At 69.3% G+C, this 22,990-nt stretch overlaps 3 protein-coding genes across 6 annotated transcripts; 2 read left to right on the forward strand and 1 right to left on the reverse strand.

Moving 5' to 3' along the window:
• Window positions 1–644: 644 nt before the first annotated feature.
• On the forward strand, window positions 645–5,759 carry ISYNA1 (inositol-3-phosphate synthase 1). Its single transcript, XM_064469765.1, has 11 exons — window positions 645–822; window positions 1,773–1,897; window positions 1,984–2,145; window positions 2,369–2,498; window positions 2,573–2,766; window positions 2,847–2,996; window positions 3,076–3,291; window positions 3,379–3,543; window positions 3,620–3,733; window positions 3,821–4,038; window positions 5,081–5,759. Exons 2-11 carry the CDS (start codon window positions 1,784–1,786, stop codon window positions 5,295–5,297), a joined length of 1,680 nt encoding a protein of 559 aa, XP_064325835.1. The 5' UTR covers window positions 645–822; window positions 1,773–1,783; the 3' UTR covers window positions 5,298–5,759.
• Window positions 5,660–17,945, reverse strand: SSBP4 (single stranded DNA binding protein 4). Of its 4 annotated transcripts, none has more exons than XM_064469766.1 (18): window positions 17,725–17,942; window positions 16,597–16,669; window positions 16,384–16,445; window positions 15,238–15,322; window positions 11,180–11,269; window positions 10,232–10,315; window positions 10,011–10,070; window positions 9,824–9,893; window positions 9,633–9,703; window positions 9,086–9,153; window positions 8,895–8,940; window positions 8,732–8,767; window positions 8,573–8,627; window positions 8,386–8,456; window positions 8,219–8,297; window positions 7,946–7,974; window positions 7,241–7,342; window positions 5,660–6,977 (listed from the first exon to the last, which is right to left on the reverse strand). In XM_064469766.1, exons 1-18 carry the CDS (start codon window positions 17,778–17,780, stop codon window positions 6,948–6,950), a joined length of 1,167 nt encoding a protein of 388 aa, XP_064325836.1. In that variant the 5' UTR covers window positions 17,781–17,942; the 3' UTR covers window positions 5,660–6,947. The 4 variants fall into 4 exon arrangements, with proteins under 4 accessions (XP_064325836.1, XP_064325837.1, XP_064325839.1 ...); XM_064469767.1 differs by lacking the exon at window positions 17,725–17,942 and adding an exon at window positions 17,458–17,565; XM_064469769.1 differs by lacking the exon at window positions 11,180–11,269 and having other exon boundaries at window positions 17,725–17,945.
• A 1,394-nt stretch (window positions 17,946–19,339) lies between these two features.
• On the forward strand, window positions 19,340–22,548 carry LOC135316454 (leucine-rich repeat-containing protein 25-like). Its single transcript, XM_064469902.1, has 4 exons — window positions 19,340–19,345; window positions 20,107–20,195; window positions 20,661–21,314; window positions 21,615–22,548. Exons 1-4 carry the CDS (start codon window positions 19,340–19,342, stop codon window positions 21,736–21,738), a joined length of 873 nt encoding a protein of 290 aa, XP_064325972.1. The 3' UTR covers window positions 21,739–22,548.
• Window positions 22,549–22,990: the final 442 nt, after the last annotated feature.

Here is a 22,990-nt window from a genome sequence, read left to right on the forward strand (position 1 = left end):
GTGCTGGTGCCAGGGGCTCTGGGGTGCCAGGGGTAGCAGGGTGCTGGGAGCTCGGGGTGCAGGGGCTCTGGGGTGCTGGTGCTGGGGGCAGCAGGGTGCTGGGTGCTCTGGGGTGCTGGTGCTGGGGGCAGCAGGGTGCTGGGGGCAGCAGGGTGCTGGGGGCTCTGGGGTGCCAGAGGCTCTGGGGTGCTGGTGCTGGGGGCTCTGGGGTGCTGGTGCTGGGGGCAGCAGGGTGCCAGGGGCTCTGGGGTGCCGGGGGCTGCAGGACACCGGTGCCGGGGCAGGGCTGGCAGCACCGTGGGAGCGGCGCGGTGGGACGGGGCCCGTGGGAAGGCGCGGAGCCCCGGCAGCGCAGGAAGCCGCCGGCCCGGGGCACTCAATAGCCGGAAGGCGGCGGCGGGACCCCCGGCCCCGTCCCGGGCCCCGGCCCCGGCGCCACTTCCCCTTCCCGGGTCAGCGGCCGCTCCCCTCCGCCTTCGCCTCCCGCCGCCCCCCCCCCCCGCCCCGGTAAGAGCCGGCGGCCGGGCCCGGGGCCGCCCCGCACCTGCCGCCGGGCCGGGACCGGGGAGGGGGGACCGGGGGGAGGGGGGTCCGGGGGGGCGGCGGGGCACGTGCCGGGGGTGGGGGGGGGGAGGTCGAGCGGGGGCCGGTTGGGGGGGGCGGGGCCGGGGGGGGGGGCGGGTCCTGGGAGTCGATTAAGCGGCGGGAGCCGGGGCGGCGGCGGCGGCGATCGCATCATCCCCCGCGGGGCAGCACCGGCACCGGCACCGGCACCGGCACCGGCACCGCCGCCTCCAGCGCGCCTCGGCGCGGCCCGGCCCGGTGAGTGCCCGCGGGGAGAGCGGGGGCGGCCCGGGAAGGGGTTTTCGTCTTTGGTCCCGGGGAGCGGGGGCGGCCCCGGGCTGGTGCGTGTCCCCCCGTGCCCCCGGACACGCCGGGGCGGCAGCGGCAGCCCCTGTCCCCCGGCACCCCCGGGAGCGGGAGCAGCCCATGCCCCCAAATCCCCTGCAGCCTGGGAGCAGGGACAGCCCTTGTCCCCATGTCCCCTGCGCCCTCTGTCACCCCTGGGAGCAGGGACAGCCCTTGTCCCCATGTCCCCTGCGCCCTCTGCCCCCTTTGGGAGCAGGGACAGCCCTTGTCCCCATGTCCCCTGCGCCCTCTGCCCCCTTTGGGAGCAGGGACAGCCCTTGTCCCCATGTCCCCTGCGCCCTCTGTCACCCCTGGGAGCAGGGACAGCCCTTGTCCCCATGTCCCCTGCGCCCTCTGCCTCCCTGGAGTGCAGGGACAACCCGTGTCCCCTCTGCCACCCCAGGGTGCCCGGACAGCCCCTGTCCCCATGTCCCCTGGGACCATCCCTAGCTCCCCATGCTCTCCCGTGCCCACTGCCACCCCCGGGGAGGGAACCACAGGGACCGAGCAGGACGGGGACCGTGCACCCTCCCGGCTCGTCCAGGTCTCAGTGAGGTCCTGGGGCCAGGGGGGCCCAGGATTGGGGGCGATCACCCTCCCCCTGCTCCCCGCCTGTCCTGGGGCCAGTGGCCGGTGCCGGGGTGCGCGTGGGAAGGGGCCACGGTGGCAGCCTCACCGCCGCTGCCGCACTGGGAGGCCGCGGGGCAGAGAGCCAAGGGTCCCCACCGGCGGCACAGCCTGGCAGCGAGCCGGTGCCAGAGCCGCGTCCCGGCAGGGTGGGGGGACCGGGGAGGGGGGACCCGGGGTGGGGGGACCCGGCGTGCCAGGCCTGCGGGGCTGACACCCATTTCCTCCTATTCCAGCTCCGGGAACAATGGCAGAGACATTCCTTGTGGAGAGCCCCGACGTCACGTACAGCAAGGACTTCATTGAGGCCAAGTACACGTACAGCACCGTGCACGTCTGCAAGGAGAACGGTGTCACCAAGGTACGGGCAGGGGGGGCAGGGGGCTGCCTGGGGGGCTCGGCGGTGGCTCTTCTCATCCCCACGTGTCCCCTGTCTCTGTCCCGCAGGTGCGGCCATGCTCGACCCGCTTCACCTTCCGGACAGGGCGGCAGGTCCCCCGCCTGGGGGTGATGCTGGTGGGCTGGGGGGGTAACAACGGCACGACGGTGACGGCGGCCGTGCTGGCCAACAAGCTGGGGCTGTCCTGGATGACCAAGACGGGACGCAAGGTGGGTGTCCCCGGCGGGACCCCAGCAAGGTTCTGGGTGTCCCGCAGGGATCCTCATCGGAGCATGATGCCCACGGAGCTCAGCTGCTCCTGTCTGACTCTGGGCCCTGCCCCCCGAGCTCCTCCCTGCCCCTGCAGAGGTGGTCTGCATCCCCGGCTCCACGGTTTGGGGGTGCTGGGGATCCCCCGGGGCCAGTGGCTTATCCTCATGTTCTCCATCCCAGAAAGCCAACTACTATGGCTCCCTGCTCCAAGCCTCCACTGTCTGCCTGGGCACCAGCCCCACCGGCGACGTCTACGTGCCTTTCCGTGACCTGCTGCCCATGGTGCATCCCAATGACATCGTCTTCGATGGTAGGTGGGGCTTGCGGGGGGACCCCATGATGGGGTGGGGGACCCTGAGTGCTTGGTCACCACTGGTCCCCCAGGCTGGGACATCTCCTCGTTGAACCTGGCGGAGGCCATGCGGCGGGCGGAGGTGCTGGACTGGCCGCTGCAGGAGCAGCTCTGGCCCCACCTGGAGAAGATGAAGCCCCGACCCTCCATCTACATCCCCGAGTTCATCGCCGCCAACCAGGAGGAGCGGGCGGACAACGTCCTCCACGGGTCCATGGCTGAGCAGGTCCTGGTGGGACGGTGGTGGGACACGGGTGATGGAGGGGATGCCACTGTGCTGATGTGTCCTCCTCGGTGGCATCCCAGGTGGAGCAGATCCGCAGGGACATCCGGGACTTCAAGGAGACCAGCGGAGTGGACAAAGTCATTGTCCTCTGGACGGCCAACACGGAGCGCTTCTGCGACGTCGTGCCGGGGCTCAACGACACTGCCGACAACCTGCTGCGGGCCATCGAGGTCAGGGGACGGGGGAGAGGACAAGGGAGGGGGTGACAACACTGCCCTGCTAGTGCTGAGCCGCCCCGTGTCCCCACAGCAAGGCCTGGAGGTGTCCCCGTCCACGCTCTTCGCTGTGGCCAGCATCCTGGAGGGCTGCGCCTACATCAACGGCTCCCCGCAGAACACCTTCGTGCCGGGGGCGGTGGAGCTGGCCGCCCAGCGCCGCGTCTTCATCTGCGGCGACGACTTCAAGTCGGGTCAGACCAAGCTCAAGTCGGTGCTGGTGGACTTCTTGGTGGGCGCCGGACTCAAGGTACATGGGGACGGGGTGGCGCGGCGGGGACCTGCCTGTGATGGGGGGCAGGGGCAGGGGGGTGACCTGCCCACACCCCCTGCCCAGACCAAGTCCATCGTGAGCTACAACCACCTGGGGAACAACGATGGGAAGAACCTCTCGGCCCCGCAGCAGTTTCGCTCCAAGGAGATCTCCAAGAGCAATGTGGTGGATGATGTGGTCCAGGCCAACCCCATCCTCTACGGCCCCCAGGACAAGCCTGACCACTGTGTGAGTTGGGGGCCTGGTGGGGGGCCACACGATGACGACCGGGGTGATGGGGAGGTGACGGGACGTCGCTTCGCAGGTGGTGATCAAGTACGTGCCCTACGTGGGGGACAGCAAGCGTGCGCTGGACGAGTACACGTCGGAGATCATGATGGGCGGCACCAACACCATCGTCATCCACAACACGTGCGAGGTGGGTGGGACGGACCGGGTGGCCCCGGGGCGGGGTGGCGCGTCCCCAGGGGGTGGCTCATCCCCACTTGCCCCTCGGTGCCCGCAGGACTCGCTGCTGGCCAGCCCCATCATCCTGGACCTGGTCATCCTGACGGAGCTGTGCCAGCGCATCACCTTCTGCACTGAGGCCGACCCCGAGTTCCAGGGCTTCCACAGCATCCTCTCCATCGTCGCCTTCCTCTGCAAGGCCCCGCTGGTGCCCGAGGGCACCCCTGTCGTCAACGCCCTCTTCCGCCAGCGCAGCTGCATCGAGAACATCCTGAGGTACCCCGGGGGTCCCCGTGCTCGTGGGTGCCAGCTCCCACCCACCCTGGTGCCCGTGGTGGCACTCAAGGCTTGCAGGAGGTCCCGGTGCTTGATACCCCACGTGCCAACGCCCAGTTGGTCCCAGTGCTCAATGCCTGTGGATCCCAGTGCCTGTGGGTGCCCAGCACCCATGCATGGGGTGTCCAAATCCAGTAGGTCCTGGTGCTCAAGGCCTGGGGTGCCCAGTGCTGGTGGGTGGTCCTGATGCTCAGTGCCCGTGCCACCCAAGGGTCCCAGTGCCATTGCGTCCTGGCGCGTGAGGCCCAAAGGTGCTGGTCCCAGTGCCTGGGGTGGTCACTGCTGGTGGCGCCTGGAGATGCCCAGCACCAGCAGGTCCCAGTGCGGGTGGGTCCCCAGTGCCTGGGGTACCCAATACGAGCAGGTCCCAATGCCCAGGGTGTCCGACACCCACAGACCCTGGTACCTAACGCCCAGGGTGCCCGATGTCCAGGGGCCCTACACCAGGGGGTGCCCAACACCAGTGGGTCCTGGTGCCCAATGTGATGGGTCCCAGTGCCCAATGCTTGTGGGTCCCAGCACCAGTGGGTCCCAGCAGCCATCGGTCCCAATACCAGTGGGTCCCAGTGCCCAATACCAGTGGGTCCCAGCACCATGGGTGCCAATACCCAGGGGAGTGCCCAGCACCAGTGGGTCCCAGCAGCCATCGGTCCCAATACCAGTGGGTCCCAGTGCCCAATACCAGTGGGTCCCAGCACCCATGGGTGCCAATACCCAGGGGAGTGCCCAGCACCAGTGGGTCCCAGCAGCCATCGGTCCCAATACCAGTGGGTCCCAGTGCCCAATACCAGTGGGTCCCAGCAGCCATCGGTCCCAATACCAGTGGGTCCCAGCACCCAATGCCCAGGTTGCCCAGTGCCAAAAGGTCCCAGTGTGCGGTGTCCCCAACACTGGATGCCTCGTGCCATCACATCCCCCTTCCCCAGTACTGGGGTGCCCATCCGTGAACACCCCCCCCCCTTTTTTTTCCCTCCCCCCCCAGGGCCTGCCTGGGGCTGCCCCCCCAGAACCACATGCTGCTGGAGCACAAGATGCAGCGGCCGGTGCCCAGCCCGAAGCGCGCCTGTCCCGGGGGGGCCACCTGCCCCCTCACCCCCAAGAAGGTGCCGGCGGCCGCCACGCTCAATGGGCACCCCTGCTCCGGCACCCCGCGGCCAGGACCTCCCCGGACCCCCCTCCACGTCGACGGGGCCGACTAATGGCGGGTGCCTCTTTGTAGTTCATATCAGCTTTTTGGGGGGGGGGGGGGGCTGAATTTGGGGTGGGGGTGGGGTGGTGTGTGTCCACAACCTGTGTCCCCCCCCGCGCCCCAAAGCGCTCGGTGCTGCCCGGCTCTGACACCAACTCAAAACTGTGAAGCTTTGTACCCGCCAATAAAGCCGGAGCTCATCGTGTCCCCCCCCCCACCCCCATCTAGCCTGGTTCCTAGGGCCCCCCTGGCCCCCCCCGCCCCCCCAAGCCCCGGGCGAAGCGAGAGCCGAATGCCGGCGCCTTCTGAAAAAAAATCAAATTACATTTATTGATGCGGGGTGGGTGGTTTGGTTTTTTTGTTGGTTTGGGGTTTTTTTGTGTTTTTTTTTTTTTAATATTTTTTCTTTTTTTTGTTGTTTTTTTTTTTTTGGGGGGGGGTCCCCCATTTTGTTTTGATAAGCAACAGGGGCTCTAAAGGCGCTGGGGATTAGAAATGGAGGGGGGGGGTCCCTACACAGAACGACTATGCCTATGGCAGGCGCTACCCCTACAGGGGCTGGGGGCTGCCCCCCACCTCAGCGGGGGGCACGATGGGGCCCCCCCGGCGCGGGGCTGTACAGGGGAGGGAGTGGGGGTGCGCGGCGGCAGTTTGGGGTGGGGGGGTGTGTGGGGGTTTGAGGTCCTTTCTGTTATAAAAGAGGAGAAAAAAAAAATCAGAAAAAAAAAAACCACACAAAAAAAAATTCCTTCATATTAAAGTTTTACAAGTGGTCCCTGGGGGGGGGCGGGGGGCCCCGGTCTGGCGCTCGGGGGGGGGGGCCGGGGATCACAGTGCTGGCTGAGCACGCAGACGGGGCTGAGGGCCGGGGAACCCCCCCCCAGGGGCCGGCTCGCTGCCAGGGGGGGCTGCTCTCTGCACTGGGGCCTGCCCTATAGAGCGCTGTTGGGGGGGGGTGCTCTATGGGGGGGGGGGTATGGCTTGAGCCCCCCTCCCCCAGCACAGCCTGGGGTGCCCCTGGCTTGGGGGGGCTGCACCCATATTGGGGGGGCTGTGCTGGTGGTAAGCCCCCACCCCGGGGCTTTCGCAGGGCTGGGGATTGGCTACGCCCCCCCCCCCCCCCGCCATGAGATGGGGGGGTGCCCAGCAGGGAGGGTACTGGGAGAACTGGGAGGGGGTCACACCTTCCCAGACAGTGGAGGGGGGGGGCACTGCTCATTAGCATTGCAGCTAAGTGCAATTAAGTGCACGTGCCCCAGCTGGGCAGCATGCCATGGCGGGGGGGGCACAGTGCTGTGAACCCCCCAAAAAATCCCCCTTCCCGTGCTTGGGGAGGGGGCTGGCACCACCCTGGGGGAACAAAACACCCCCCACAAGAGCCCCTCGACCCCCCCACCCCAGGGTGGGGGTCTGTGGTGTAGTGGGGGGGGTCCCAGCACTGGGGTGGTCCCTGCCCCGGGGTTGTGGGGTGGGCGGGGGGGGGGTGGGGGTGGGGGGCAGTAAATAAGTCGCATGACTTATTTCTAATTATTTTTTTTTCCCACTTTTTTTTTTTTGTTTAGTGTTTGGGGGGGGCTGGGGGGGGGGTTGGTAATTATTATTAATTATTTTTTCTCTGGTGTGTGTGGGCGTCTGGCTGTCGGCGGCCTCGGCGCTGGGCTCACACGCTCATTGTCATGCTGGGCGAGTACTAGAGAGAGCGGAGACACCAGAGGGTTAGCGGGGTGGGGGGGGGCCGGAGGGGGGGGCACACACCGCTGCCCCCCCACCCCGCCCACCTCACGCCTCCCGGCCGCTCGGCCAAGGCGAGCCCCCCGCTGCCATGGGGGGGTTCCGCCACGGGGACCTTGTCGTTGTCCCCCCCCGTCCCCGGCTGCCGCGCCCGCCCCGGGCCCCCCGCCCTCGCCGCCTGCCCCCCCGGGGGTCCCCGGGGGTCCCCGCCGGGTCCCTTACGCTGTCGCTTTGGAAGGGGTTTAAGAAATTGCTGCTCAGCTCGGCGTCGTCCCGCGGGGTGCCGGGGGGGTTGCTCAGGGCCCCCAGGTTACTGGGGGAGCTCTGGGGAGGGGGAGAAGAACGTTAGTGTTGGGGAGGGGGCGTTGAATGGTGCAGGGTCCCGGTACATGGGGGTTCCCAGTGAATGGGGAGGGGCACCAATAAATGGGGTCCCAGTACATGGAGGGGCATCCCAGTACATGGGGGGGGTGGCCCCCAATAAATGGGGGTCCCAGTACATAGTGGGGGGGTGTCCCAGTGCATGGGGTCCTGGTGCATGGAGGGGGGGGGGTGGGGGTGTCCCAATAAATGGGGGACCCAGTGCATGGTGGGGGGCACCAATAAATGGGGTCCCAGTACATAGTGGGGGGGCGTCCCAGTGCATGGGGTCCTGGTGCATGGAGGGGGGGGTGGGTGGGAGTGGGGGTGTCCCAATAAATGGGGGACCCAGTGCATGGGAGGGGGGCACCAATAAATGGGGTCCCAGTACATAGTGGGAGGGGCGTCCCAGTGCACAGTGTCCTGGTGCATGGGGGGGTGTGGGGGTGTGTGTGTCCCCCAGTAAATGGGGTCCCAGCAGTACAGGGTCTGCCCATGGACAGTGGTCCCAGTGCATGGGGTGGGGGGGGGTCCCAGTACACGGGGTTTCAAGGCCCCCACGCTCACCTTTGGCAGCCCATCCATGTCCCCGGAGCCTGCAAGGACAACAGCAGCGCATTAGCGACCCCCCCCCACTCCGTGTCCCCCCCCCGCCCCATGCCACCCCCCCGCCACCCCCCCCCCACCCCACCCAGCCGCGGCGGGGGCCTGCACGGAGCCCGGCCGCCCACAGATGGAGCTCATGGACCACAGGATGGGGCCGCAGCAGGGCTGGGGACCACCACCACGTCCCGGGGGGGGGCATGGAGACACCCCCCCGACCAGAGTTGGGGTACCCACCTAAGGATCCGTTCATGTGATGTGGCTCCATCGTGCTCATGCCACCCATGGGCCCCTCGGGTCCGGGCCCCATCGGGAACTGGAAAGGAAAGGGTGAGGGGTGGGGTGTGAGCAATGTGGGGACCCCCCCCCCCCAAATCCCCGTCCCCCCCGTATCTCTCACTCACGTTCGGCCGGTTCCCTGCGGGCCCAATGGGGTTCATCATGGTGTACATGTTCTCACTGGAGTTAGTGGAGTCTGGGGAGGGGGGGAATGACATGGGGGGCGGGGGGTGAGCATGGCACCCCAAATCCCCCCCCCCCCCATCAATGTCCCCCAAGCCTGTGCCTCGTCATGTCCCTGCAGACACTCACCTCCGGGGCTGGGCAGGATGGGGGTGCCGGGGGGGCCAACGCCCCCAGGAGGGCCCTGGGTGGGGGAAGAAAACGGAGGCAGGTTGGGGGGGCCACAGTGGGTTTGCCTCCAGCACAGCCCCCCCCCCCCCATGCCCCTGAGTGCACCCCAATACTCACCACATAGTTCCCAGGGGACGAGGAGGAGTAGGCGATCTGGGGGGGACAGACGGGGGGTGGGGGTCAGCATAGAGGGAGGGGCATGGGGGTCAGCTTTGGGGGCACAAAGCCAGCACCCCCATGGCCCCGGCCCCACCCAGGTACTTCCCCACCCCCAACTTACGGAGTTGGCGTTGGGGTTCGGCCAGGGCCCGCGGCCGCCGGGGCCCCTGCAAGGCAACGGGGAGAGGTGAGGCGGGGTCCTGCTGGTCCCTGGGTCCCCCCCACCCCGTGCGGCCACCCGGCTCCCCCTGCCCAGCTCCGGGGCGCGGGCGGGGGGTGTGTGGGGCGCAGAGTAGGGGCTGGGAGCCTTACATGTTCATGGCGGGCATGCCAGGGCCGGCCAGCGAGCTGGGGGGGGGCCGCATCCCGCTGCCGTAGGTCTGCAGGGAGAGCAGGGAGTCAGCAGGGAACGGGGTGCTCTGTCCCTGTCCCCATCCCCACCCCATCACTGTCTCCCTGTCCTCATCCCCAGCCCCATCCCTACCCACATCTCCCTCTTCCAAATCCGATTCCCAGCCCTGTATCCCTGTACCCAATCCTGTACCCAGCCCCAGCCCCAAACCCATCCCCGTCTCCATCCATGCCTCCCTGTCCCCAAACCCATCCCCATCCCCATATCCCTGTCTCCAAATCCTTCCCTACCCCCATCTCCATATCTCCCTGTTCCCAACCCAACGACCCACCCCAGTCTCATCCCCAGCCCTGCCTCCCGCCCCATCCCTATCCCAGTCCCTGTCCCCATCCCCATCCCCATCCCATCCCTGGATCCCTGTCCCTGTTCACATCCCCAACCCCACCCATGGCCCCATCCCGGTCTCTGTACTTCCCCATCCCTGTCCCGGTCCCCGTGTCCCCTCACCTGGGGGGCCATGCCGGCCATGCCTCGTGGGGGGTTCATGCGCTGCATCGGGCCCCCCATGCCAGGATGTCCTGTGCAAAGGGTGGGAGGAGGCGTGAGACCCTGCAACACTCCCCCCCCCCCGCACCGACCTGGGGGGGGGACACACACACCCCACAGACACGGGGACAGGGACCCCCCCCCCAACTCACCCTGTGACCGCGCGGCCGGATCCATGGCGTTGGGCAGCAGCGGCTGGGAGCCGGGGACACCCACGGGAGGCTGCAGAGTCACAGGGGACAGTGGGTCAGGGTGCTGCAGGACACCCTCCCCACCCAGAGTGGGGGTCTGCACCCACTTCGGCAGGGGGGTGGGGAGCCCCATCCGCGACCACCTCACCTGGTTGGGCATCCGGAGCGGGGGCCGGGGGCCACCAGGGTACCGGGGGGACATGAAGGGCTGCAAGAGAGGGAGCGGGGTGATGAGCTGGAGCTTGGGGGGGGGGGCTGCGGCATCACCCTGGGGGGGGGGGCTGGGGAGGGGAGTCTGGGTGGGGGCCGGGACACTCCTGCGGGCGCTGGTGGGGTGGCCGGGGGCTGCCGGGCTGTGCCCAGCCTTACCTGGCTGTGCGGCCCCAGCATGGGGGCACCGGGGTTGTGGGGCGGAGGTTGGGCGTGGGGTGATGGCTGAGAGCCCGCAGGTCCCTTCAAGAGAAATAAAACACGGTTATGGGCGGGGGGGGGGCCTGGGGAGGTGGGGGGCAGCGGCCCCCGGGTCGGGGGACACCCCAGTGCGGGGTGTGCGGGGGGACACGGGGCTGGCCCCAGTCTGGGGCAATGTGGGGATGGGGCGGCACCAGGGTGGGATTGGGGGCGGGGCGGGGGGGGTGGCGGGGTGGGGGGTCTAGCTATGTTGTGGCGTGGGGGGGGGGGGCCCCGGCTCATGTATCCCCTCCCTGGCTGCTCACACACGCGCGGGGCTCAGGCGTGTGCACACGCTAAGGTCATGCACACGCCTGCACACAGCGTGGGGAGCACAGCCGGGCGCCCCAGCCCTGTGTGCGCAGGCCCCGGCACGCACACGGGCTCACGTGTGTGTGCTCACACACGCACTCGCACACGTGTGCTCACACACACGAGCCCTTTGCGCGCACACCTGCATCATGCGTGTGCACACACCTGCATCATGCGTGCACCCCCCCCCGCAGTGCTCAGATGCACATGCCGAACGCTGCAAGGACACGCGTGCACACTCACACCCGACGCTGGGAGCACGAACACATGATGCTCACGCACTTGCACGCTCAAACACGCACACATGTGCACGTATTTATGCTCATGCACAAACTCATACACACGCTCTCTCACATGCACGCACATAGGTGCACGCTCACACACGCGTGCTCGCACGTGCACAAGCCCACGCAGCAGGATGACACCCCCAGGACCACCGAGCCCCCCGTGGGAGCTGCCCTCCCGCCCCCACCCCAGCCCTGCCCGCCCCCCCCGCCCCCCGCCAGGCCTGGGGGTGGGGGGCAGCCCCAGGGCACGGTGCAGGCAGGCTGGTACCTGAAAGAAGGCGGGGGGCATGGGACCCCCCGGCATGCCCTCGCCGGGGGGCAGGTTCCCCATCACTGGGCTGGGAGCCGCCGCTGCGCTCTGCGGGGAAAGGAGAGCTCAGCACCGTGGAGGGGTGCGGGGGGGGTCACCCCGCAGCAGCCCCCCCACCCCGCTGCCATCCCGGCACCCCCACGGCAGTGCCGGATCCAGCCTCCGCAGCTGTGCCCCGGCCCCAGTACATGTGTGCCGCAGCACTGGGGGGGGACTGGGGGCGGCCGACCCTCACGGCCTGGGGCCATCGGCGTGTCCCATGCGCCTCCAGCCCCAGGGCCACCCTGTCCCTGTGTCCCCAAGCAGCCACCGGGCGCCAGCACGGTCACGCCAAGCCCCGCGCGAGCGAGAGGGTAGCGCGGGGAGAACCGGGCTCTGCTCCCCTCCCAGCCAAACTGGGGGGGCCGGCGGGGCTGCAGCCGGCCCCGGGGGACCCCATGGGGGCCAGCTGGGCTCGGGGGGGGGTGGGGGGGGCGGGCAGGGGGCCCTGGCCCCACTCGCCTGCCGGCCCCCGTCCGAGGGGAGCTGTTAAGGGAAGGAATGTGCCGGCTTTCCGGCTTGGCCCCTCCGCCACAACTGGTTTCAATTTGTAGGGGAGGAGAAGAAGGGGGGGGACCTCGCACTGCCCCCTCCACCCGGGGGGCCCCGCACTGCCCCACGGCCCCCCAGCCCGCTGCCAGCCCTGCGGGGAGAGGGGGGCCCCAGCTGCATTTGGGGGGGGGGGGCATCACCTACTGAGGGGTGACGGGGTCGGGGCACCCATGGGTGCCGCCAGCGCAGAAACGGTGATGGGGATGCTGGCTGGGGAGGGCAAGACCCCCGGGGGGCCCCCCGTGGTGGGCACACGGGTGACGCTGGGCACGGGTCATGCCATGTACACGTGTCACGCCTGGGGGATGGGTGACACCAGGCACGTGGGTGACAGTGGGTGCCCGGGGCACCCAGCCAGGGGTCCCAGCTCCACGGCATGACCACACTAGGGCCTGGTGCCTGCTGGGCCCGGGGGTTGGAGTGGGGGTCCCAGGGCCCCCAGCCTCATTTACCAGCTGCAGGATCCAGCCCCAGGCACTCCCCAGCCCCAGGGATCATTTGCAAGACAATGGGAGTCTGTGCAGCCAAACCCAACAGCACCCGGGGAGGGGGGGACCCTGGGGGGGCTGGGTGCGGCAGGCGCAGCCCCCACATCCTCCCCAACCCGCCCCAGCGCCCTGCACCCCCAGCATCCCTCCTCGTTAACCCTTTGGCCCCCACCCCACCGGCTGGCCTCTGGGGTTGGAGCGGGGACACCTCGGGGATGTTTGGGGTGATGGGGGTGGCACCAGGCTCGCGGTGCCCATCAGGGAGCCCACCACGGTCCCACCATGGAGCTCACCATGGTGGCCATCCTGCCGCCATCACAGAGCCCATCATGGAGCTCACCACGGTCCCACCACAGTCGCCATCATGGTGCTCATCACTGGAGCCATCATGGAGCCCACCACAGTCCCCACCATGGTGCCCAACACAGAGCCATCACCGGAGCCATCGTGGAGCTCATGATGGTCCCACCACAGTCCCACCACACGGCCCATCACGGTGCTGATCATGGAGCCATCATGGAGCCCATCACGGTGCGCATCACTGGAGCCACCACGGTGCCCACCCACCCCAGTATGGCACAGGGGACCAGTCCCCGGCCAGCAGCTGCCCCAGGGTGGGGGGGTGCAGCCCCATACCTGAGGGGTGCTGGCGGGGGGTGGGGGGTGAAGGGTGCTTTGGCAGTAGCATCACCCCATGGCTGTGGGGTCAACGCAGCACCCACGGAGCTGCCCCAGGGACAGCAGGGCAGCCTTGCCTTGGCGGGCACAGGCCCTGTCCCCCCCACCGGACAGGGCCAAGGCAGAGGGGGGTGCAGCCCCTGTCCCCCCTTGGGACCCCCCCACTCTCCTGCACCACGGTGTGGGGCCAGTGCTGCCCCCTCCCCCCCAGCCCCAGCCCCACAAGGGGGTTGGTGCTGCCCTCCCCATGGCAGGGACCAAATTGGGCCCCCCCCGCCCCCCCATCACTCAGTGATGCAAAGCAGAGTTGCCATGGCAACAGGTTGGGGAGTTTCAGCTCCTCCTACAGACTCAAGGTCAGGAGAGAGGAAGGGGGGGGACACGACACGGTGGGGGGGGTGTAGGCTGGGGGGTCCCCACACCGCTGCACCCCAGGAGAGACCCCAAACCCTGCTGTGGGGCTGGCTGCTGCCACTGCTCCCCCCCACTGCCGCAGGCAGGTCGGACCCTGCTGGACCCCCCAGTGATGGGGGTCACCACCCCCACATTGGGGGTGTCTCGATGCACCCCAGGGTGTCCGGCTGAGCAGCACCCATGGGAGGGCGAGGGGCACCCCCTCCATGCTGGTGAGACCCAATTTACCCCGTGGGTACCGGTTTGGCGGCAGTGGTCGGTGGGCACAGAGAGGGGGATGCGGCTGTGCCTGGCATCCCATGGGGTGCAGCGTGGGGGCTGCGGGGGCTCCCCCCCCCCCCACAGCGGTCCCCAGCGCCCCGGCTCTGCCAGCCAGGCAGCACTGCCATGGCAACGCGGCCTGACCCGCGCCACGTCCCCGGCGTCACCGCACCGGCAGCCTCATTAATTCCAGCATGAAAATCAGCTCTGCGCTGCGCCGGGGGCCGGGGGTGGTGAAGAGGAGGGGGGGGGCCCTGCTGCAGCCCCGGCCCCGGCAGCCCCCGCGGTGCTGGTGCAGGCACACACGTGCCCACGCACACCCACGGGGACCCGCTGTCCCCACAGCGGTGATGGGTGTCCCAGAGGGCAGGGTGGTCACCCCCCTCCCCCAGGCTGGGTGCTGCTGTGGGGTGCTGAGCAGCTGGGGGGTGGGCGCAGGGGGAGTCGCTCCAGCCCCGCCCCGGTGGGATGGGGCGAGGGTTGGGGGCAACGCATGCCCCGTGGCCTCTCCTGCATCCCACAGCAGCCTGAACGTCAGGGCACCGTGTATCCCACCGCATCCCACACCTCACCGCCCCGTGGACCCCCACAGCATCCTGCATCCCACGGTACCATGGATACTGCAGCATCCCGCATCTCCCAGCACCGCGGATCCCACAGCATCCCTCACGGCACGGCGCCGCGTGTCCCACGGCATCCCGCATCCCACAGCGCTGTATATCCCACAGCATCCCGCATCCCACGGCTTCCTGCACCCCGTGGCACCCTGCACGGCACAGCATCACGTCTCCCGCAGCCTCCTGCGGCACCGCGGGCCCCCACAGCATCCCGCATCCCTTGGCGCCGTGGATCCCGCAGCATCCCGCATCCCCTGCGACCGTGCACCAGCCTGGGGCACGGTGCTCCCTCCAGCCCCCCTCCGAGTGGATCCCCACCATCCCAGGACCCGGTTCCCCTCCTGGCACCCCCCGTCCCCCCCCCCGCCTGCCTGCAGCCCTGCCTGCAGCCCCGGCAGGAGCGGGCACACGCGGGCAGCCGGGCTGTTGACTCTGTGCCAATGATTAACTCGCCGAAGGCTGGCGCCGATAAGGAGCGGAGCTGCCGGGGGCAGGGGCGGGGGGTGTCACACTGGGGTGTGTGTGTGGGGTGTCTCACCGAGCCCCAAGCCCGTGGTGGCCCCCGGGGCACCGGGTGAGGAGGGGACACCCCAACCCTGCTGGGGTGCCCCCCAGTTGGGAAGCAGCCCGGTACTTTGCCCACACTGCAGGTTGGGGGCTGCGGGATGGGACCGGATTCGGGGGTCCCAATCCCCCGTGGGGTTGGTGACGGGGGGCAGACATGCCGGGGTCCCTGGGTTGGGGGGGGGGGATGAGCCAGGCCCCCAGGGGTTAGCCCCCCCCCCCCCCGCTGCACCACCCTGCAAAATAGGTCACCCATGCTGGCGAGGCCGGGGCTGGCAGAGCCGGCATTAACCCCCGGACCGCCGGCATCCTCGGCACGGGGGTCTCGCCAGTGGGGGGGCAGCATGGGTGGGGGTGAGGAAGTGGGGGTACAGAGCCCCCCCCCCATCCCCACGGTACTCACGTAGTCGTGGAAGGCTTTGGCCTCACTGGAGTGCTCACAGGTTTCCCGGCGGTCGGGAGCAGCACAGTACAGGTCCCAGAAGACACTAGGGGGTGGGGGGACAGTGGGTCAGGACCCCCCCCCCAGGATGCGTCCCCCTCCCCCCACCCCGCCCTCACCCGCCGTGCCCCGCCACAAGTCCCCCACTGCCGGCTGAGCCCGACCACGCTCATGTCACTGATGGCCGGCGGGGTGGGGGGGCCGGTGCTGTGTGTCCCCCCCCCACCGACGTGGCGGGGGCCTCCCGGCTCCGTCGCTGCCGCCTGTTTTCCCTGGAAACGGTCGCTACGGCCGGAGCACAAATTCCTGGGACTTTACATCAGGCTGCAGCATCCCGGGGCGGGATGGGGGGGTCCCGCTGCCCGCGCACCCCCCTCCCGGGCGCCACGGTGGGTAGAGGACAGCGGAGGGGCCCGTGGTGCGTGTCTGCCCCCCCCAGCACTGTTTCTGGGTGCCCCCCCAGATTTGGGGTGCAGTGGCCGGGTGCTGGCAGCAGGAGGGTTAAGGGCCTGGAAGGCTCCGTGGCCGCCCCCCCCCCGCGCTGTTCGTGCCCCCCCCCCATAAATCACCAACTAATCATTTATTGGAAATGGCTAAATGCGGCGGTGGCGACACGGCGGCGCCCGGCACGGCCGCATCCTGCGCCCCGCTGAGCCCCCCCTCCCCGACACGGCCACGCCAGGGCGAGACCCCCGGCATGACCTGTGTGTCCCCCCCTTCCCCCCCCCCCCCCCCCCGTCTGCTGCCATCCGGCATCACCATCACCCCCTCGGGGTGCTCTGCCGGGGCCCCCCTGGGGGCGGGGGGTCCGGCCCTGGGCTGGGACCCCCTCCCCGCCCCACACTCGGTGCCAAATTGGATCCATCTGGAGGGGCCGGGCGGGGGGGCCGGGGCGTAGCTGGGATGTGAGGGGCGGGGGGGGGTGGGGGGGGGCCCCGAAATCACTGATGGGAAAAGCAGAGCGGCAGGTTTATGGGGTACGAGGTGATGTGGCGGCAGCATGGGGGGGAGGGGGGCAGCCCCCGGCCCCAGTCCCAGCCCCACCGCTGTGGGGAGGAGGGGGGGGTCCAGCCCCGCTCCCGGCCGCCCCCCCCCGCCCCAACTCACCACCACCAGGAGTGCAGGAAGCCGGGGGGCTCGCCCAGCGTGATGTTCTTCTCCCATCGGATCTGCGGAGAGGGGCACGGCGGGGGGGGTGGGGGGTCAGACATCGCCAGGCCTGACCCCCCGGGGATGGGCTCAGGGAGCCACGGGGGCTGCAGAGCCCCAACCCTGCGGGATGGGGGGGCCCAGGAGGTGCAGCCCCCCCCCCTCTCTTACCTCCGACAGGAAGGTCTGGGCCGATTTCTGGGCCCCCACGTGCAGCAGGTACTCGTAGACGTACAGCGCCAGCCTGCGGGGATGGGGATGGGGTCAGGGGGTCAGGGCCGGGCATGGCACCCCCCCACCAGGGACCCCCCGCCCCCCCACCCCGGGGTGCCCCCACTGCGGGGCTGTCACCACCGGAGCAGCGCGGTGACACCCCCATGGGCAGACCCCGAAAGGGGGGGGGACCCCCGAGTGACACCGGGGAGCGGCCAGGATGGGGCCCCCGTTAAGTCCTAACAAGGGGGATTCGATGTCACACACACACCCCCACCCCCCACCCCCGCCGCGAGGGACCCCCGCGGGGCATCACGGGGACACCGAGTCCCACCGGTGACACCGGGCACCTCTCCACGGCGGGGGCGGCCGCCCCGGTTCCCCGTGGGTGGGATGCGCCGGGTGACACGTCCCCACGCGGGATGTGACCAAGGGGCGAGTGTCACCGTGGGTGTCCCCTGACCGAGGGACCCTCTGGGGACCCCTTCTCGGTGCTCCATCACCCCCGCACACCGCCCCCCCCCCCGCCGGCAGCGGGGAACGGGAGCCGCGGGGACCCCCACGGGGGTGGCAGGGCTCAGGGGCAGCCCCGGGGTGCAGCCCCCCCACCCCACCCCCCGGCTCCGGCAGGTGCCCCGGGGACGGGTGAAGCCCCCGGCGGCCCCGAGCACCGGAGCACGGCGGGGACGGGCACGGCCGGGGATGCCGGGTCCCGCCGCCGGTGCCCCGGGGGATGGCGATGCCCGGCGCGGGGGGGGGGACACACGGACGCGAAGAGGGGGTATGGCGGCTCCCGGTGGCTCCGGGGAACGGCAATACCCAGGGCACAGCGCGGCTCCCGGTGGCCCCGGGGACATTCGCGGCTCCCGGTAACGCCGGTGTCCGGTTGAGCCCCGACGGCTCCCGCTGCCCCGCGGCGGCTGCCGGTGCGCCCCGGCGGGGCGGGGCCGCGGGGGTCCGCCCGCCCCCCGATCCCCCCCCCCCCCCACCTCCCCCACCATCCCTCCGTCCCCGCTCCCCGGTGCGGCCGCCCCGGCAAAAAACTTCCGCGCCCCCGGCCCCGCTCCCGCCCCCCGCCGCACTCACTTCTCGCGGGCCTGGCCGTCCGAGGGCACGCCGGAGCCCTTGCCCTTGGCGTACATGCTGGGGCGGCGGCGCGGTACCGGCTGTCAGCGGCCCCGGCCCCGGCCCCGCGCCCCCCCCGCCGCCATCCCGGCCCCGGCCCCGGCCCCGGCCCCGGCGGCTCCGGCCGCGCGCCCGCGGGGGAGCTTGAAACCGCCGCGCCGGGCCGGGGGTCCCCGCGCGCGCCTCCCCCCCCCCCGCCCGGCTGTTCCAGCAACACCGCCCCCCCCCCCCACTCCCCGCCCGCGCCGCCGCTCTTAAAAGGGCGATGGCAGCTCTGAGGAGGTGGTGGGGACTGAGCGGGGGGGGGCGGGAGGGAGAGGAGGGGAGGGGGTGGGCGAGGGGGGACACGGAGGCGAGGAGGGGGGATACGCGTGGGCGGTGGAGGGAGGGGATGGCGCGGACACGGGGGTCACAGAGGAACACGGACACGAGGGGGTGGATGCAGATGCAAGGGAGGGCATGGAGGGATGCGGACATGAAGAGGGACACGGACACGAGGGCGTGGACACGGGCACGGGGGTCAGAGGGACTCGGACACGGGGGATTGGATGCAGACGCAAGGGGGTGGACACAGACACGGGGGTCACGGTGGGACTTGTACACGAGGGGGTGGACGCAGATGCAAGGGGGGACACGGACATGAAGGGGGACACGGACATGAAGAGGGACACGGACACGAGGGGGTGGAAGTGAACACTGGGGTCACAGAAGGACACAGACATGAGAGGGTGGATGCAGATGCGAGCATGGATGTGGAGGGACATGGACACGAGGGGGAGTGGACACAGACGCAAGGGATGGATGGACACTGACACGGGGGTCACAGAGGGACTTGGACATGAGGGGGTGGATGCAGATGCAAGGGGGGACACGGAGGAACACGGACATGAGGGAGTGGATGCAGGCGTGTGGGTGGAAATGGAGGCACATGAACACGAGGGGGTGGACGTGGACACGGGGGACACAGAGGGACACGGGCATGAGAGGGTGGACATGGAGGGACACGGACATGAAGAGGGACACGGACACAGTGGTCACAGAGGGACACGGTCACGAGGGGGTGGACGCAGACGTGAGGGTGGGCACGGAGGGACACGGCCGTGAAGAGGGACACGGACACCAGGGGGCAGACACGGGCACGGCGGTCACAGGGACACGGACGCGAGAGGGTGGATGCAGACGCGGGGGGGGGCACGAAGGGACACGAGGGGGTGGACACAGATGCAAGGGGGTGGGCGTTATGGGGACTCGGCCATGAGGGGACATGGATACGGGGGGACACACGGAGGGACACGGACGCGAGGGGATGGACACAGACACGGTGGTCACAGAGGGACACGCACACGAGGGGGTGGACGTGCGTGGACACTGACACGAAGGGATGGACCCAGACACAGGGGACGCAGGGACGTGGGTGTGAGAGGGTGGAAATGGAGGGACACGGACACCAGGGGGCGGACACGGACACGGTGACACGGACGTGAGAGGGTGGGGGGGCGCGGAGGTACATCCTGACGGGGGGTTGGACGTGGATGGACACGGACACGAGGGGAGGGACACGGACACAGACACGGACATGGAGGTGAGGGAGTGGGCATGGAGGGACACGGACACGAGGGGATGGACGCAGGACACAGATGTGGGTGGCAGGCACAGGTGCACGGGGGGGACACAGACACGGACCCCAAGCAGAGCCCCCGCGGGTGCCGAGACCCCAGGGAGGGCCCGATCCTGCCCGCATGCCCTCCCTAGGCCACCGCATTAATTGCACCAAGACATCATTAAGACCCAAAACCAACCCCTCCCCGGCTCCGACCCGCTTCACCAGGTGCCGCGATTGCGCGTGTGTGGGCACGGCAGCACACACGTGTGCACGGCAGCACACGCGTGTCTGTGTGCTGGTGGGTGTGCGTGCGCACCCACGTGCCTGCGAACATACGTGGGGTGCGTGTGTGAGCACCCAGCGCCTGTGCACCTACGTGCGCGTGCAAGCACGCAGCAGCATGTGTGTGTGCATGTCTGCGTGTGCCCACGCGTGTGCATGGGGGGGGGGGGGCGGGGGAGCTGCCCACTCGGGTGCTCCTGGGGCACCGGGGTCACAGGGCTGGGGTCCCCCAGCTGGTGACAACATGTGGGGATGCTCAGCACCCAGCTGGGCCCCCACAAGCCCCAAGACCCCCCCACTCCGGGCTCCCCCCAGGACCCTCGGGCAGGGAGCAGCACCGCTGCAGCGCCCGGGATCAGAGCCCTGCAGCACCCCAAGAAGGGGCCAGGCGGTCCGGTGGCAGGCGGGGGGTGCTGAGATGGGGGTGCTGCTGCCCTGCCCCCCACCCCTGGGGCCAGCTAAACCCTGGCAGGGTGACACGGGACAGCGGGACCCGCCTGTTCCTCTTCCCCTGCCCGCATCAGGCAGAGAGGCGGCTGGAGCACAGGCAAGTCAGGGTGCTGGGGCTGGGGCGGGGGGCAGAAAACCACCTGCTGGGACCCCTGGGGGCTGCCTTGACCGTGGAGAGAGGGATCAGGGTGGGTCCCAGACTGGGCTGCGCTGGTTTGCACTGGGAGGGGGAAACGAGCACGTTCGGTGGGAATGGGGGTCCACTCCGGCAGGTCTTGCTGACCCCCCTGTTACCCACCCAGGCGCCCGGCGGGGTGGATGGGCCATGGGACACCCTGCAGCCCCCCTAATGCTGCTGCTGCTGCTGCTACACCCCTCGTCCCCCTCATCCCCCTGCTTTGCCATGCCGAAAAACGCCCCCACCAATCTGAATTTGACCAACAGGAGCCATCAATGCAGAGAGCTGGACTGGGACCTCTTCCAACAGCAGAGCCATGTGCAGCTGAGCCATAACTGCACTGAGGCCCTGAGCCCCTCGTTCCGCGTCACGCCGGGGCTGAAGGAGCTGGACCTCTCCGTGGCGGGAGCTACCGGCCGCCTTCCTGAGCCGAGCGTGGGGTTTGCAGTGTCTGAAGCTGCAGCACAACCAGCTGCGGGAGCTGCCCGCCGACTTCTTCACCAACGCTACGGCTTTGCAGACCCTCTGCCTGGAGAGCAGCCCCCTCTCCGCCGTGCCCCCCGCCGCCTTCCAGGCCAGCCTGCGCTTCCTGGCCGTGCCGTGCCGCTGTGACATAGTGAGCAGCACCTTGGCACCCTGCACCGGCTCCCAGCCCAGCTGCACGGTGCCCCAGTGCCTCTGCCACATGTCCCAAGACGGATTAAACGCCACCAATTTCCATGACCCGGCACTCAGGCAAAATGTGAGGTTGATACCTGGCTCGGTCGGGGCCGCCGCCGTGGTGGCCGTGCTGCTGGTGGTCATCGCCGTGGTTCTCTACCGGTGGAGGAAAGCAGCTACCGCTGCTGCCAGCGTGGGGTGGAATAAGAGGGAACCCACCGCAGCTCAGGGGCAGCCCCGCTACGTCAGCCGGGACACTGAGATCGGCACCACCGACGCCACCACCTCGCTGGACTACGAAAACATCTTTGTGAGCCCCTCCGCCGCCAGGGCCGCCACGCAGGGCTGGACGCCAGGATGGCAGGAGAAGCAGTACAGGTGAGGCTCCAGTGTGGGGACCGGCTGCTCGGGGCTTGTCCCATCCCCTCCCCTGCTGTGCCGTGCCGTGCCCTGCTGTCCCATGCCACCCCACGCCACCCCACACAGTGCCACCCATGCTGTCCCATCACACCATCCCCAAGGCCCAGGCGCTTGCCGGGGCTGAGCCCTTTCCTCCCAAACCCACACCCCCAGAGCCACTCTGTGGTGTTCACTCCCCCGCCAGGGACCAGGCGCCCCCCACCCACCCCCTCTCCTGGGCACGGTGCGGTGGGTGCCACCTCTCTGTCCCCCCCCCAGCCCCCAGGTACCAGTGGACGACAACTATTTCTTGGAGAGCGAGCCCGTCTCCGGTGACCAGCCCATCTACGCCAACGTGCAGAACTACAGCGAGGACAACATCTACATCGTCCCGGGCCAGTGAGGGGCTGGGGGGGCTGGGGGGGCCGGCGGGGTGAAGCTCTGTTTCCCACCAATGCTTCTCCCCAGGGCTTTCCCTGGTGGGCCCCCAGCCCAGAGGGGATGGGGATGGGCACTCCCCATCGATGAGCACTCCGTGGGTCTCCCCATGGCTGGGACGGGGACGTGCGTGGTCTGCACGCACACATCCTGCCATGGACGCCTTTCTCGGGGGGGGTGTTATTTTTAATTCCCCCTCCCTCCGGCCCCCTCTTTCGCCCCAGTTCCCACCGTGGGGCGAGGGCTGAGGGCTGGCGCTTCCTCCTGGGGCCGGCGGCCACCGACCGCGGGGACGCCTCAGCGCAGCATCCGCCAGCAGCCGGCACGCCGGAGCCTTCCCGGCCGGGGACGTGCGTGGGGGGCCCTCCCGGGGCCGTCTGGCAGAGCGGGGGGCTGTGCAGCGACCGCAGCGCAAGGTTCCTCTTCCCCTTTTTGGCTGCCAATGGAGAGTGTCAGGGTGCACGTGCGCTTGGGGACATGCCAGCCGTTGGGGACATCCAGGCACCAGGTCAAACCCTGCTGTCGCCTGCACCCTGCCTTTTCCTGCTAAATCTGCTAGTTTGGGGAACAGAGCAAAAGCACCTTTTTTTAATGCTCCTGGAAAGATCCCTGAGCCCATCGCTGCTGGGTTGTACACCCCGAGGGGACTGGCAGCCTGGGGACGTGGGGACCCCACGGATTGTCTGGGTGCCCCCTCCAGCTCCGCATGGGCTCCCTGAGCTCTGGCCCTTGTGATGCTCCACCGTGCCCCATTAAATGGTTTAATTTTCTTAAATTACCTGTGTAGCTCATGGTCTGCTGGGAGCCCCGGGCAGGACACGGGGTGGCTGCCCCAGGGCTGAGCCTCTGCCTGGTGCCGTTCCTGGCCCGGATCCGTCCCGCCGGCAGCAGCGGGGTGGCACCGGCTGAGGACAGCCACGGTTCCCTATATGTTAATGGCACTGACAGCCCCGATAAGGGGTGTCGGTAGCACAGGGGTGGCTGTAAACATTAACCCAAAGGAGCTGCCTGAGGCTGGAGGTCCCTGGAGCAAGTCCCTGGAGCCCCCAGAGCCTGGGTCACCAGAGCAGGGATGCCAAGAGACCAGGACCCACAAGGACAGGTCCCCAGAGCCCATGTCGCCAGAGTGGGGGTGCCAAGGGACCAGCACCCACAAGGACAGGTCCCCAGAGCCCATGTCGCCAGAGTGGGGGTCCCAATATCCCACCTCCCTCAAG

This window comes from Phalacrocorax carbo, chromosome 19 (assembly GCF_963921805.1).
Source record: "Phalacrocorax carbo chromosome 19, bPhaCar2.1, whole genome shotgun sequence".
Taxonomy (NCBI): Eukaryota; Metazoa; Chordata; class Aves; order Suliformes; family Phalacrocoracidae; genus Phalacrocorax; species Phalacrocorax carbo.